This window comes from Tyto alba, unplaced genomic scaffold (genome assembly GCF_018691265.1).
Source record: "Tyto alba isolate M040663 unplaced genomic scaffold, T.alba_DEE_v4.0 Super-Scaffold_6, whole genome shotgun sequence".
Taxonomy (NCBI): Eukaryota; Metazoa; Chordata; class Aves; order Strigiformes; family Tytonidae; genus Tyto; species Tyto alba.
Window position 1 is genome coordinate 9,515,604 of NW_024881327.1, and position 15,062 is coordinate 9,530,665.

Genomic DNA, 15,062 nt, shown 5'->3' on the forward strand with positions numbered 1-15,062 from the left:
CATCTATGGGAGGAACTAAGGAGGAGAGGAGTGCGTGAGGAAGACTTGCACCTGCCTGGTAACATGGCGCCTTTACACCGGGCCATAAAAGCAAGGGAGGCCCTTCCACAGCAAGGGTGAGGGACGAAAGCTCCACGTTCGCCACGGGCTGAGTGAAACCGGTCTTCACCCAGCCCCTGCTGAAGGCGGGTAGGCGTGGGCCAGTCCCTGGCTCCTCACCTCTGCCCTGAGGAGCAGCAGAGCCTCCCACGCCACGCGGCCCGCCCCTCCCGCCAAGTGCCGAGGGGCGGGGCCACCGGGAGGTGCCTCGCGGGAGTTGTAGTCCGTGCCTCCCGCCCGCCGGACTACGTTTCCCAGGGGGCGCTGCGGGAGCCCTTCAGCAGCCAGCAAGGCAAAATGGCGGCGGCGGCGGCGCGGGGGTGCGGTGGGGTCTGGCGCCGGGTGTGGCAGCGCGGCGCCGGGAGTCCCGCCCCGGCCCCCCCGGGGCAGCGGGCTGCCGGCTGTAACGCGGGAGGCGGGGCGGTGCCGGCGGGGCAGAGCGGGTAGGGTGCCGGGGCGGTGCGGGGAGAGGGGCCGGTGGGGTGGCTCTTCGCTGGGGCGTCCCGCCCTCAGGGTGGGGGCCGGGGCCCGGGGCCCGTTTCGGGCCGCCGGGTTTGGGCACCGGCGCAGCGGCTGCGGGAGCTGGGCGGCGGCGTGGTGGTAGCAGCGGGGCCCGTGTTAAGTGCCGTCTGCTGAGCGATGTGAGGCACCTGCAGTCTGCTGGTGGCTGTCAGCACCTTCTCAGCGGGCGTTTATCTCACAGCCCTCCCCCCCCCCCCCCAAAAAAAAAAAAAAAAACCGGGCAGTATTTGCCTTAGCAGCAGGGCTTGTCCCTTTGACACGTTTGGCTGGGACGAGAGCCAGACGCAAGTGCAAGCGAATTGGAAAGCGTTTGCGTTCACGCGTGCGGAGTTTAAACAGCAAGGGCCGCACCGATTTTCGTAAGTGTTTTTCGAAGGGTTATTCTGGTCCAAAGGAAGCTTTCTCTTCCAGTGGAGGATTGTGAAACTTTAACAGTGGGTCTAGAATGGAGCATTTTATTCCTGCTGCAGCTGAAAGTTACAGCCTGTACAAGTTTTCATGTTCTCTGGTGAGATTCAGGTTTCTCAGTGCACAGCTCATCACCTAAGTGAAGTTGTGCAGACACCAGCAAAAGTATACTGCTGATTCTTTAGAGCCACAAATAAACATAAACCTTGAACAAACATGGCAGGAAACCCAAGATTTCTTATTGGTGGTGTTAGTAGGACTGGAGGACTGACTGATGCACACACCTTTTCATCTGAGTGTAAGCCAACACACTGATTAAGCAAAGCTGGATGTAATTTTTAATGCCGTGATGTAACGGGGATGCATTTCTAAAGAATGCAGGAAACACTGAAATACATTGGTCTCAAAAATTAAAACCAACCAACCAAATCATCCCCTGTTTTTTCTCTAAACCTTGAGGTATTTTTAGGAGTAGTTGAAAATACCAAAGAAAATACCACGTTTCAGTAGAAGAAAATTTATTAGCTCCTTTAGACATCTAAACCCTAATCCTTGATGATAATATTCCTAAAGCAGTGATATAAGCAGCATCTGCATCACTAGTTTGGTGTTTGCAGAGATGTCCTCAGCTGCTGGAGGGCAGACAGAGAACTAAGATCTTGGCAGTGTATTATGTTCACCTTTGGAAGGAACACTGTACTTGATATATTTGATGTTTTTCAATAGCTTGCTTATCTCCTATAGCTATCTGGGTACTTACACTGCTGAAGTATTCTGCTGTAGAAATGTGATTTCATCACTGAAATATTATTTGTGCCACTTCATTTGTACAAGGCCAGATAATTACTTACAGAAACTGTCAAGCAATTCATACTGTAAAGGTGACCTTTTTCTCTTGTCCATATAAAGGTTATGGATGTGAGAATTGCAATTACTTTTTAGATGATATGGAGAAGCTTTTTTCTGTGGAATATGTTCAGAGAGCAGTCACTCTCTAGTTGAAATGATGATTTCTCTATTACCAGATTACTAATGTTTATGCTAATATGCTACTAACACTGCTCTGGAGAGCCACCTTTCCCAGCATGCAAGTGACTAGCTGACTAAGAATACATAATTTATTATGCCACCTGTCTGTTGGAGATTTATCAAACTACCTGAGAAGTAATTGATATTTATGATGATTTTGTGATTTTCATGAGGTACCAAATTAGGGTTCATCCAGCATGCGAGTTTGCCTCATTAATTTCTCTTAAGATTTCTCATGTAAGGAAAAGTTAAAAGTTCCAGCCCATTACATTTCTTTTTTACAGCATTCTTTTCTGTATATAATGAAGAGACTTTGCCGTACAGTCCCTTTCATATATATTGTTAGTTAGTCTCTGTTCTCCAATATTGCGGCACAACTTTTGCTATTACACTGTAGATATATTTATAATATCACCTTTTTTTTTTACAATTACAATTTAATTTTTGTTAATAAATGAAAAGTTCTTAGTTCTTGTATTTTTAGATGTTTATGGGTTTTAACATAATCTGAATTTAAATTGTATTTCCCTTCTCTTTCCTTTTCAGTCTTGCTCCATGGGTACCAGTGGTAGGCCTGGAAGTTCACGCACAGATCAGTTCCAGTTCAAAACTTTTCTCTGGTTCCCAAGTCCAATTTGCAGCACCTCCTAACTCTTTGGTGTCTTTCTTTGATGCTTCTTTACCAGGAACTTTACCAGTAAGTTATGCATCAACTTAATTTATATCAGGATTAATGTCAGACAACTTTGAGTATGTTTCTAATATTTTGTTCTTCCCGACATTTGACTATAGAACTACTTCTATGTATTTTTTAATTTTCTGGTTGTTTGACAACATGAGATGCCTAGTACTGTTTCTTTTCAGTTTATTCACTCCCTGGTTATCACTACAGATACTTTATATCCTCTGCAAAGTTAAAAAATAAGGAATATCTCTTCAACATATTTAGTGAATCACAGTATTTCTCTGAGGCCAAAGAGGGTGTATTTGGTTAGTGTGTCACACAGGAAATTCCCTAAATATGAGAGATACTTAAAATCCTATGAAAGAATAATATCTTAGATTTCCAAGTGGCCATTTGATGTTACTTTGCCGTATATTTGTTTATGTAGCTGTAATTTGCCATTTGAAATATCTCACTATAGAGGTACTTTTCTTCCTAAGTAGAAAGTCTCTGATTTGGGAAAATGCCAACCATTCCTATTTCCAGAGCAAAACAGTTATTTAAAAAAAAAAAAAAAAAGTAATCCGCGTGAGACATTGTAGACTACTAAGTCAGAATAGCCAGCTATCACTGAGCAATGAGATTTATTCGTGACACTGTAATAAATTTTTGAAGTCACAGGTTAGTTATAACTTTGTGATGGCTGTGACAGTACTGCTGTAGAATTCTCTGGGAATCTAACAAGTTCAATATAAAAATAATAATTAAAAAGTATAACCTAAGCATTTACTATACAGTGAAAATAACTATTGAATGGACTTAGCATTGCCTCATGCGACAAGCATGCAGAGACTATAATGGTGGTGTGGTTTAACCCCAGCTGACAGTTAAGCACTGCAGAGCCATTCGCTCATTCTGCCCTAGTGGAATGGGGGAGAGAATCGGAGGGAGTAAAACTCATGATTTGAGATAAAAACAGTTTAATAAGGCAGAAGAGGAAGAAAAAGTAATAATAGAATATACAAAATAAATGGTGCACAATACAGTTGCTCACCACATGCTAACCAATGCCCAGACAATCCCCAAGTCACTGGGTCCCCCGGCCAACTCCCCCCAGTTTATATACTGGGCATGATGTCACATGGTATGGAAGGGCAGTATGAGAAGCTGAAAAGTCCTTGATTGAGTATCAACACTCCTTAGCAACAACTAAAGCATTAGTGTGTTATCAACATTATTTTCATCCTGAATCCAAACCACAGCACTATACTAGCTACTAGGAAGAAAATTAACTTTATTCTAGCTGAAACTTGGACAAATGGGGTCAAAGTATTTAATGCAAAAGTGTTTCGCTTGAGTATGTTTATTAGAGTGGAGGTTTGAATTCCAGTTGCAGATACATTTTTTTTTTAATCTATCAGAAGCTTTTCATCACCATAATACAGCCTTAAATAATATGCTGAAATTGAGAATTATAGCTGGACTTCTAGGATCTCGATATATGCCATGTGATCCTTAAAAAGATAAATGAATTGATATATTCATTCTGTATTTGTGAAGGTATTGAAACCTAAGCAAGTGAAGTTTAGATGCTGATAAAATTTGGACTTCACTCTGGTCTCAGTGGCAATTCAGGGCTGAGTTTCAGATCTAACTATATGGATATTTTTAAAACTTCCCAGAGAGAATGGGAATCTTACACAATGGTTTGATTTTAGAAGAATCTGGTTAGACTTAAACACGGAAAATTAGTTCCTTTCATTTGGACACAGGGCTAGGTTAGGGAGTTAATAGTCACAAAATGTAAAAGGGTTCAAGATTCTGCTTTTAGACCTACTTAATGTTCTGTTAATGCACAGAAATCCTCGTAAATTGTCTAATGCTTATCTTCAGTCAAGTAGAAAAACTGTTCTTGAATGCACAAAAATGAGTATTTATGAAGAGTTTCATTTTTATGTATGTTACTGTGAGGGTTTTTTTGCTTTTTCCTCTGTTAAAGTGCTTTACAAATGAGGCTTGGTATGACCTTTGTGAGAAAACCCCAGTACATGTGGGCTTTGGCAGAGAATATAACTGCACCTGAGAAGCAAAAAGCAGAATGGTTAGGTTAATTTAATAGTAGTGATGCTATGTTAGCTTCTGCCAGCTGCTTTTATCTATACAAAGAGAAGAAAAAATTTTCTCACTGTAGTACTGGTGAAAATAGAGTTGAAAGTGAATGGTACAAAACACATGTGCTTGCGTGTTAGAACATGTTACAAAATCCAATCAGTAGTTACAAAATCCAATCAGTAGTTACAGCTTTATTTTCCTGTTGTACTTCTGCACAGGAATTAGAGGCCAATGTTTGTTCTGGAATCAAACAGTTGGGCTTATTTTCTTGAAATAACTATATGTGTTTGTATGCGGAATAGTATCTGAAGTAGAATTGGATTTTGAAGGATGGAGGGTACTTTTTGAAAATTTCCAAGCATTTGTAAAAAGCAAAACAAAACAATTTAACAAATGTTAGGATTATTGCCTAGTAAGTTTCTCTAGAAGGTAAATATTTGGCCTTTACTTTTGACTGTTTTGCTGAGAAACGAAAAAAATAGGAGCAGAGTTTTAAAATGATAGTTTTGCTGTCTGTAGCAGAGAATAACTGCTGTTATAAACTGAGAACTATAGGGGCAGTGTTCCGTGTCACAGGGCTTTAAATTTACTGTGGGACCATGAGATGGTTGTGATAGACAACCATGCTAGTATTTCCTGCTTCACAACAGGACCAGAAAGAATGGTGCTAAAGGGAGCTTTTCTGGTTGCTGTACATCTCTGGGTCACTAATGAGTGTGGGTGTGAGCCTTTGCTGTGCTTTGCACAGGAGAGGGGAAACTAGAAGAATGTGTTTGGCCCTCCTCCATCTTTCCTCGTTATATTTTCTTCCTGTACTGTGATACAGCTTATTTTATGCTTCTGCTGCAAGTAAGCCTTAGGAGAACCATCACAGTGTTACTGTCATGGCCATTTCACTATGCTGCTCTCATAATATGCCTCTGAGAGACAGCTACAGTCAAGAACAACTATGCAGGTGCACTCTTGTTTGGCATAAGACAGAAAAAATGATGTGGCAAAGCTGCAATTTAAAAAGTAGATTTAGAAGTAGTGAGACTGGATGGCATATCCTGTGCTGCTCTCCCCGCTTCTTGTGCCCCCTGGTGTTGGAGGCCCTCACCACTAGACCAGATAGCATCTTACTCAAATTTCTCTAAGGAGCTACTTTCTTTGGGTCTACATGTGACTACATACATTAAATTTCATGTAATGAAATGTGCAAAGGCCTGGGGTTTTTACCTGGTGAATGAACTTGGCAATGATCCTAGCTTGGTGTCTTTAGAGGACCTGTTGCAAGTTTTACACTATACGTGGTGATATACACTGCCTCATATCTGCAGATGGACCTAAATTCTTCTGAGGATCCATAAAGATGGTTGTACTCCCAGTCTGATTTATCCTCTTTGAAAATTCTGAGTGTCTTTATAAAGGTTTATAACATTATAAAGATAAGACTGGGCCCGCAGAAAGAGAATCCATGATTATCTATTCTCATGATTGAGGTGGCTGACTAAAGGTTAATTATAGCTCAGCCACAGAAATAAGATGGTAGATCTAGTAGCTAAAGGCTGTCTGTGCTTACAGTCTTTGTTGTTAATCACACGAAAAGATGCACATTTTACATTTGTCTCCTGCATGACTAAAGTGAAAGCCTGATCCTATTTCTTTGTAGGCAAGAAATAATCTAGGATTTACATAACCAATGTTTAAATTAATAAGATTTGAATGAATGTTAGCCCTAGAGTCTTAAGTATTTTGAAATTTTTGACACCTTCTCATGCGTTTGAATTTCATTCTCTTCCTAGTGTGAACAGCATCTGTTTTATCTTTTTTTAAGATAGAGTTTTCGGAAACACTTGGTAATGATCAAGCTCTCTTTGTAAAGAAGAATAGGTAAATACCTTCTGACCTCAAGAAACAGAATAAGATCTGTGTTGAACACTGCCGTAGAATATCATGTGAGATGTCACTGCAACACTGCGCAGTAGCAGAGAGCACGTGTATCATGGTGTTGCCTTCCCCACCCTGGAGTGCTGCACTCTTATGGTAGCTGCTCAGGGACATGAGAGGGTTAATACCCAGTTTAGGGATGTAGAGGGTGCTTTAGTTTCCCTTCCCATATTGATGCTGCATCCATCCTTGGCAGTGGTAGATGCCCAGTGTTCTTCCAGATGTCTTGGGTAATAGATTATCAGACTTTATGATGAATTTTGGATGCTGTTAATATACAGAATTTAACTGATGCATTTGCTTTCAAAGGCACGGAGAAGTTTGTGTGAGATTTTGGTGGATCTGTCTGTCAGCTATACATATTGGAACAGAAACAGAATTTCAGACCAGAATTTATACTTTACACCTTGAAACTAGATTTTTTGATATCCTATGCCTGTTAAATCTGATGATTGCAACAGCTGCTTTACCAACTTGTGATTTTAGTTTTGTTTTGACATTCCTGATGGCATGCATATGAATTTACTCCCTTCTTGTACTACTTGCTTTGAAAAAAACCTGCTTCTCAGCTTGACTTTTGATAACTACATTTTTAATTGCATGTACCTTTCTTGGGGAACTGGGCAATCTTCTTATCTTTGTATGCATGTTGACCTAGCTCACATTATATAAATTTTCTTATTTTATTTGAAACCACATTGATGCCTGGATGGTTGTATGCATGAGCTCTCCTCGAAATAAATTAGTGGCAGTGCTTGAAGGAAAAAGTGTGTTCATGCTTGTTTTATACCATTTACCTATGTCTAGGTTCACTTTAACTGCTTGTTACTTCTTTCAGTAAAACTGTAATAATTGTACTTAGGGGCAAAAAGCGGATACTTTCTTAGAAATTGATGGTACCTTTCTGTTGCAGTCCTTTCTTTCCTGATAATATTTTAGTTTGCAACATGCATTGTATCATCAGTTGGTTAACAGTCTTTTGTTGCTCACACAGTCCCAGCTTGCTAGACTTGCAGTCTCAGTAAACCTCTAATGAAACTCTGACATAATGTAGAAAAAAACCCAGGGGGGTCAAATGGCTTTCAAACCATTGCTCCCTGAGAATGCCTTTGCAGTTCATAGACCCTCACATTTCTGAGTGCATGATGGATTAAAGCCTGCCTACATAATTTCAAGATGTTAATCAGTTCAGCACTGTTATGGTGTCTTTAAAAGATGAGGGAGGCCTGCTTCAGACAACTTTTGGGGCTGGGTTATGATGGGGGTCGTTCCTCATTCTATTTCTTTCACAGGATCGTTCTCAGCTCCTGGGTTGCCTGTGGAACTAATCTCCTTCACTGGGGTCTGAGAAGTGTTACACTTCCTCACTTACTGCAGTTGCTTAGTTCAGCTTTATTTCATACTCAACTGTAAATGCCATTTTTCTGGCAACGCCTCTGCTTTTGTGCTTTGAAATGTTTGGTGACATTTGTTGCTCTTCTCTCAAGCTCCGAAGGAGTCCCCTGTAAGGTTTTCCCTTGCTTCTTGCTATGTCTTGTTTATTTGTGGGGAAGTTATGACACTCATTCTGGGTGTTTTAATCTTTTTGTCAAGGCTAACAATTCCTGTAGGGCTTTGTCTCCTTAGCACCACAGTAACTGTGCTACCTATTGAGCTCTCTTTCCTTTTGCTGTTCCTGTTGGCTCGCCGTTGTCCTTAACAGGTCCCTCTGGCTGATGTAAACTTGCCAGTTAGAACAGCATTGAGTTGATAAAACATCTTGCTATCACCTGTTTCAGTAGATCCTTCAATGCATCAGTGATGTTATCTATGTATTTTCTCTTTATCTTTTTTTTTTTGCTTTATCTTTGCTTTAATACAGATATTTTTCTCATTCTTAGTGGGGAGCAGGAGTTTGCAGTATCTTGATTCCTTTCTTTCACACAGTTCTGTTACTGCAGTTACTGTGCCATCTTTGATACTTTTGGAAAGCATGACCATCACATGACAACTGGACAGACCGTTGTTCCCTCTTTCTGTATTCAGTCTAAAATTGCTGCTGAAACATATATTAGCTTTTTGCAGTAGTTTTTCTTAGAGGGCTGGAAATTTCTTTATTTGAACAGTGAGTGGATTTTTGGGGGCAAATTTCTGTTACTGCTGTTATCAGTCACTATATACAATCTGGTATCATTAAGTGTTTGATTTAATTTTCTCTCAGTATGTGGACAAACAGTCTGGTTCCAGGTGACTCCCTTTGAGGAAATCCAAGGTAGTATATTGTGTATGTGTGTATGAAAGCAGTGCTCTATTGAGCAAAAGTTTCTGTAACAATCATGGTTCTATGAATTTGCTAGCATTTTAACTTTGCAAACTGACATCTTGCTGCTTCATTTTTCTTCTTAATTATTTCTTTGAAGAGTTTTTTCATTGAAAGGTATTTAGGAAACATTGTCCAACAGTAATGACGGATAATTGTAGGCTGGGTCTTTGTTCTCTTCACAGTTAGGTGTCTTGTGTGTAATATTGCATAACTGTCAGGTTTCTGTGCTTTGCTTGAAACTTATCTTGGTGCAATTAGATTGTAATTGGTTCCTGGGATAAAATTAATTTCTCTGTGTTCTCTGGTTATCAGCCATCTTTCCACCTTAAATATATTATGACTATGTATTTGATTTTGAGAGGATTATGTAAGCTGCTGTAACTGGTGTTTATTAGTTACATGTGCAGATTTTGCCACTGCAACCGTTATTTTCTATACAAAAATGCTAGTTCTGCAATTTCACTGCCAAGTTCAGACAAATTTGCCTCAAAAATTTTTACTTTTGTAGAGGTTTTTGTGATGACTATATTAACAAGCACATGAAGAGAAAAGTAGCAGTTGAGCCTCTTTTCTCTTTACTGCTCTCTGCCTCATTTGGGCTGCTGCTATTCAGGTGTTTGTGACACTTTATACTCAGTTTGGGATATTTGATCAAATGGGGAACAGAGAGGGGGAACCATGGAGGAGAGAGTGTTGAGGGTCACTGCTTAGGTAAAACAAACTATAGCAATTGTTTATAGGAAGTTAGTCTTTGTTGGTTCTACTGTTCCGGAGCAACATTGTTAAAAACAAAGATTTTTAGTTTGCTCTCTTAGTAGATTTTTGCAAGATTTGTTGCATTATGTTGCCTATTATTTTCCTGAATTAGTATATTCTTGTCTCTATGTGTGGTAGACCACTTCTGGTTTACTCTCAATTTATATGTTTTGCTCTCTTAAGGGATCTGGATCAGCCTGGAAGGAAAGATGGCTACCTCTTGGGGGAGTAAATAAGCACGTTTCAGGAGATGACAAATGGAGGAAAAGGGATGAGGGAGTCAGAGCAAAGGACAATGAGTTTTTAGTGTGTTTAGTGTGGGCCACCAGGCACATAAAGATTTCAAGAAGGAGCAGGGGGCAGATAGCCAGGACTTAGAAATTATATAAAATGACTGGCAATGTGTATCAAAGGTCAGAATTCGTAACGACTCAGAAAACCACAGAGCTGGCCCTCACCAAGCCTACAAACAAAGGACCATCCGCAAGGATAAACAGAGCAGGGGTTATGGACTCTTTTCTGCCTTAAGTGCTCTGGATTTTCTCTATTAAGAAGTTAAACAATCTAGGTTATATTGAAGAAGGCAGATGCTTTTAATGATTAAAAGCCTTTTTTAGCCTTTTATGTGGAGCTCAGTGTAGGAAAAAAGGTCTGAGAAGGTCCACCTCAAAGCTCTCGTTGACTTTGGATCCGATCACATTCTGCAGCATAAGTTTTAGACATGGCTCAGTCCCCTACCTTCAGAAGCAGTGAAGTGTTTTCACTGTATTTTCCTGTATTTAGCTTGTCCTGGATCAGATAGCATTAGCGATGGCTTAAATTTCAACTGGTGCAAGAGGGGGAGCATCCTTTTGACAGGTCAAAAAAAGCTGTGTGGCAGAGACAGAAGACCCTGTTGTCAAAAGGGAGGGCATGGGTGTTGGAGAGGTACTGGACTTCTTGATGGGAACACCACAGAAACACAGTGTTTGATTATGGATATCATGAACCATTGTATCTCCATTGCATTGTTCTGTCTTCCCCGTGGGTTCTCATGCTTTGAACCAGTTCTGCATGGTAGAAGTTTATTTGGTTTTAGCCACTGATGATGGGATCTGAGACACAAAGATCACTAGTCTGGACTAATGTCACTGGATTGGCTGCTTCTCTACCACCTCAGAAAAATAAGATTTATTCCACTGAGACCATTGAGCCCTTTGCCTACACAGTGGTATGAATGGATTTTTCCTTCTGTGTTTTTTTTTTTTCTTTTAGCAACCACTGCCTCAAAGGACTGAGAAAACCTGAAGCTGGTTAGTGTTTAAATAGGTTTCTATCTGGTGATACCTTCCCATTTTTCTCATTCCCAGGGGTCAGCATTTCTCCCTACTGCTGCGGAATTTTTCTGGTCATCACTGATACTGGAAGATGCTTCCTCCAATTCTAAGCCTTGTGATATAAGCTTTCAGACTAGCTCTTCAGCTTCAAGAGAGTGTGCCTTCTTATTCTTTGAGTACACATAAAGTAACAGCTTTGGGATCAGGGTACTTCTTGAAATGTCAGAGTTGCCTAGTTTTAAGATATGACTTGAATGAGTGTGTGCTGCATCACTGCAAGCAACCTTTGCCACTGGACAAGGTTAGGAATAATGATACATTTTGTATAGCAGAATATATATTTGGTACTAGACTGCAGAAAGATAAAGTTACAGAATGTATTAAGGTGTATATTTAATGCCCCTGCCCCCTCTCCTCAGTCTTCCTTTGCTGCTTCAGCCTCTCAGTTGCCATTTAGTTCTCTTAAACTGGGATCTGTCTATATTAATCTTAAGATCTTAATTTACAGTGTCTGGTGCTTCTTCCTCTACTCTCTTGCCACTTTCCTTAGGGATAAGAACATAATGCTCATATTAGGGCAGGAAATATGCTGTGAAGCAGATTCTGGACTGAAATGCAGAAGACCCTGAACTGAAGCTGGCTGCCTTTTTAAACTTCCCTTGCAGTTAGAGACTTCAGTTTTTGGAACATGTGGGCTCTTGCAGACCAGAGAAATTACAAGACTTAGGTTGGATTGGTTTTTAAGTTTTTACTGTATGCTTAGAGGGGTGGGGTCTGATTCTAGACCTATTGATACAAGTGGGTCATTTGGGAAATGGCTAGCTCTTCGTTTATTGTAATGTACATTCTGTACATGCGTAGCTACGAGACAGTTATGCCCTTCTGTGTGTGTGTGAGGATGCCAAGGCAGAATGCCACGTTGAAGTATTCATCTGCAGTGTCAGACTGAACAGTCGCAATTACGTTTACACTAAGTAGATATAAGAGTAGTTTATTTTGAATTTTAACTTACGATGGCACTTCAAAGAACCATGTATTGGAGCAAGTTGGTACTTTTAACACAGCAAGAATAGGAAGACTGAACATATCCTTTAGTGTAAGCAAATAAAAATCAGAGTGATATGAAATGGGAGTACTGGGAAATATGATCAGATGTATCTGTTGAGGTTTCTACAGATTACTGCCTGGTCTACAGAGATCTGGCTAAGTACATTGCACTACTTCCTTCTTCCAGCAGTTATTTTGAATGAAAAGGAGCTAAAATTAAATGTTTCTTAGATAAATGGTCCTGTAGCTAATCTGATTAATGCTGATTTCTTCATGATTATAATTAGGAATGAAGGTCTTAAGATAGCAAATCATATGAAATCTACTTTTATTAAAATGTGTGACCTGGAATCAAAAACTTATAAAATTTCCAGGGAATTATTGTGATTTTACTGTTTAGTACAGGAAATACCTTGTTCTGTAACTTAGGCATCCTGGGTGCTACTGTTGTGGCAAAGATTACTTCTTTCTTTTTTTTTTTAAAGGTGGCAAAAATAAACTTTTTTCCAGGAGAGAGATCTAGATGTTTCTTTCCCCCCCCCCCTTACTCTATATAATACTCAGCAAAACAAGAAGCTGCATGACTACTCTCTTTAAAATGTAAAGATGATCATTTACTAAGTATAGAAAGATATATCAAACTAGAAGGGGGCCAGCTTTCTTTAGTGTATTAATATAAGGAGTAAACCTGCTGTTAAAGAAAAAACTGTTTAAAAATTGCTTTTGGTGGGAATTGATGCTGTTGAAGGTATTGTGTATAGTTTTGTATAGCTATTGAATAGTCTTGTATTTAAAACCAAGGTCTTGGCAAAACTGACCTTGCAAATAAAGATGATAAATTTTAAAAGGAGTCTTTACACTTGTGAACTAGATATAAAGAATAGACGAGTATCAGAAAAAGAGAGATCTTGGATTGTTCTTTCATTCCTTTAGCACTCAGTTACCATGGTGCTCTAACAGGAGAGTGTAGCTACAAGGGAAATGTTGCTGGTGTTGTGCTGCCATTGTTAACGTTTTTCATGAGTTTCCAGTACAAACAATTTACATTTTCTTTTGTGATACCTCTCTAAGATTTTCCTTAAATACCTAGGAGAGATGCTTCCATTTTGGAAGACCAGAAATATTTAAGAAGGCTTTTATAGGCTCTTGTGTTTTGTCCATAGTTATCGCTACATAGGAGCTACATAGCTTTCTTTCAAGGCTACCAATCTTCTAACATACCAGACTGGCAGCTTGTTAGTTCAAGCCAGTAATTTAAACCTTTGCTAGTCAAAACAGTCAACTTAATAACAGCTTATTACATAAACAAGTTTGGAGGACTTATTCTAGGTCATTAGTATGGAAAGCTTCACAAACTGAATTGATGTTTATCACTGCAGATTATTTGAAAAACTAGGCTTGTTTGAAGGGAAAGTGATAGTTTGCTTAACCAACTCTGCTTTATGTGCACAGCCTTGAGCACTGGAATGGGTAGTAGTATAGTAGTAGTCACTTCAGCAATGGAGCAATATTAAACAGATAAGTTTTGATTTTGGGGAAAGAAGAGGGTCATCTAGTTTCGGGGGGGGGGGGTGGTGTTGGGTTTTATTTTGGTTTCTTTGGGTTTTTTGGTGGTTTGTGGTTTTTTTGTTTGTTTGTTTGTTTTTTGTTTGTTTTTTTGGGTCAAACAGGGCAGAGGAAAGAGATTGGCATGGTAGACATCTCAGTATACCATAGTGGGAAATTGAAATAGTTTAGCTAGTATGACCCAGTACATGGGGGACACATACATATTACAGTCATCTAAATGCTTAGTAATACTACATAGAAAATATTACTTTGTGTTTTGATGCCAGGCTCATCAAAATGTTTAATCAGCAGTGAGACAAAAGCTTCTCACTGATGTAAGTAGTATGTATATGGGAATCATTTCCTTCATCTCAAAGCAGTGTTATCCTTTAGGGCGATGAGTAAGATACACTCTACCTTGTTTAAAGTAAAAATTGAAGAGCAAGTGGTCAAAAGCAGCAGTTGCAATGTAATCTTTAGCTAAACTCCACCTGTGTTTGAAGAATGTGCTGCGAGGCTCTAAATGATTGGGACTTGGGAGTTGGATTTTGTCTCCTTCTCAGTTTACAATCAGTCCCAACCCCTGTACCATCAGGAAATGTAGCAAAACACCAGTTCACTACTTTGATGCAGTGGTGTTTTGAGTCTACCCAGTCCTTCTGGAGACTTAATGGTTTCTGGTGACCAGCTGACTGGTCACGGTCCTCCCCAATTTGTAAAAATTAACAGATCATGCCATATGGCTTTAGTAGGAAAACATTTTTCCCGTGTATTTAGAAATATTATGATATTTTAAGCATTGAACAATTTAACTAGCACTGTTACAAGGTTCTTTAACCAGTAAAAAAAAAAAAAAAAGTACTGTCTGAAGCCATTTAATTGTTGAACACAGGAGTATCTACTATATAATGAACTGCAGCTATGATACGAAAATAAATTAATATTTTGTAGTTGACAATTTTGCTTTAGATTACAGTCAGGAATAATTGCTTTCATTTTGCTGCAGATCAGTTTTTCAAAGGGAAATTCTTCCTCCTTTTTTCTCATTTACAATTTGCTTTATGTATCTTTTAATTTTTTTAATAAATAAAATATGCTTGAACAGATGATGCGTTATAGTTAGCAATATATAGCCACACTAAAGATCTGAAAATTCCCTCATTAAATGTCTTAAATATTTAATTTCTTGTCTCTATAAGTAATTTTTAAGTTTCGGTTACATGAAGAATTTCTCATATTTTCTCTTATTATTTTGATTTTTGAAAAACTACATGAGGAAAGCAGAGAGATTCCTATTCCAGCTGAAGACACAGGATGATGGGAAATATAC

At 39.4% G+C, this 15,062-nt stretch overlaps 1 protein-coding gene across 3 annotated transcripts in view; it reads left to right on the top strand.

The window, feature by feature from the left end:
• The first annotated feature begins 330 nt into the window (after positions 1 to 330).
• The window catches only part of GATB (glutamyl-tRNA amidotransferase subunit B), a 43,210-nt gene continuing 28,478 nt past the window's right edge, over positions 331 to 15,062 (top strand). For 2 of the 3 annotated variants that reach the window (XM_042808214.1, XM_042808215.1), the window contains exons 1-2: positions 382 to 542; positions 2,605 to 2,755. In XM_042808214.1, the coding sequence (XP_042664148.1) occupies positions 397 to 542; positions 2,605 to 2,755 (297 nt within the window). In that variant the 5' untranslated portion in view covers positions 382 to 396. Of the gene's footprint in view, positions 543 to 2,604; positions 2,756 to 15,062 lie in introns of all 3 variants that reach the window. The other variant, XM_042808216.1, reaches the window with a different exon arrangement.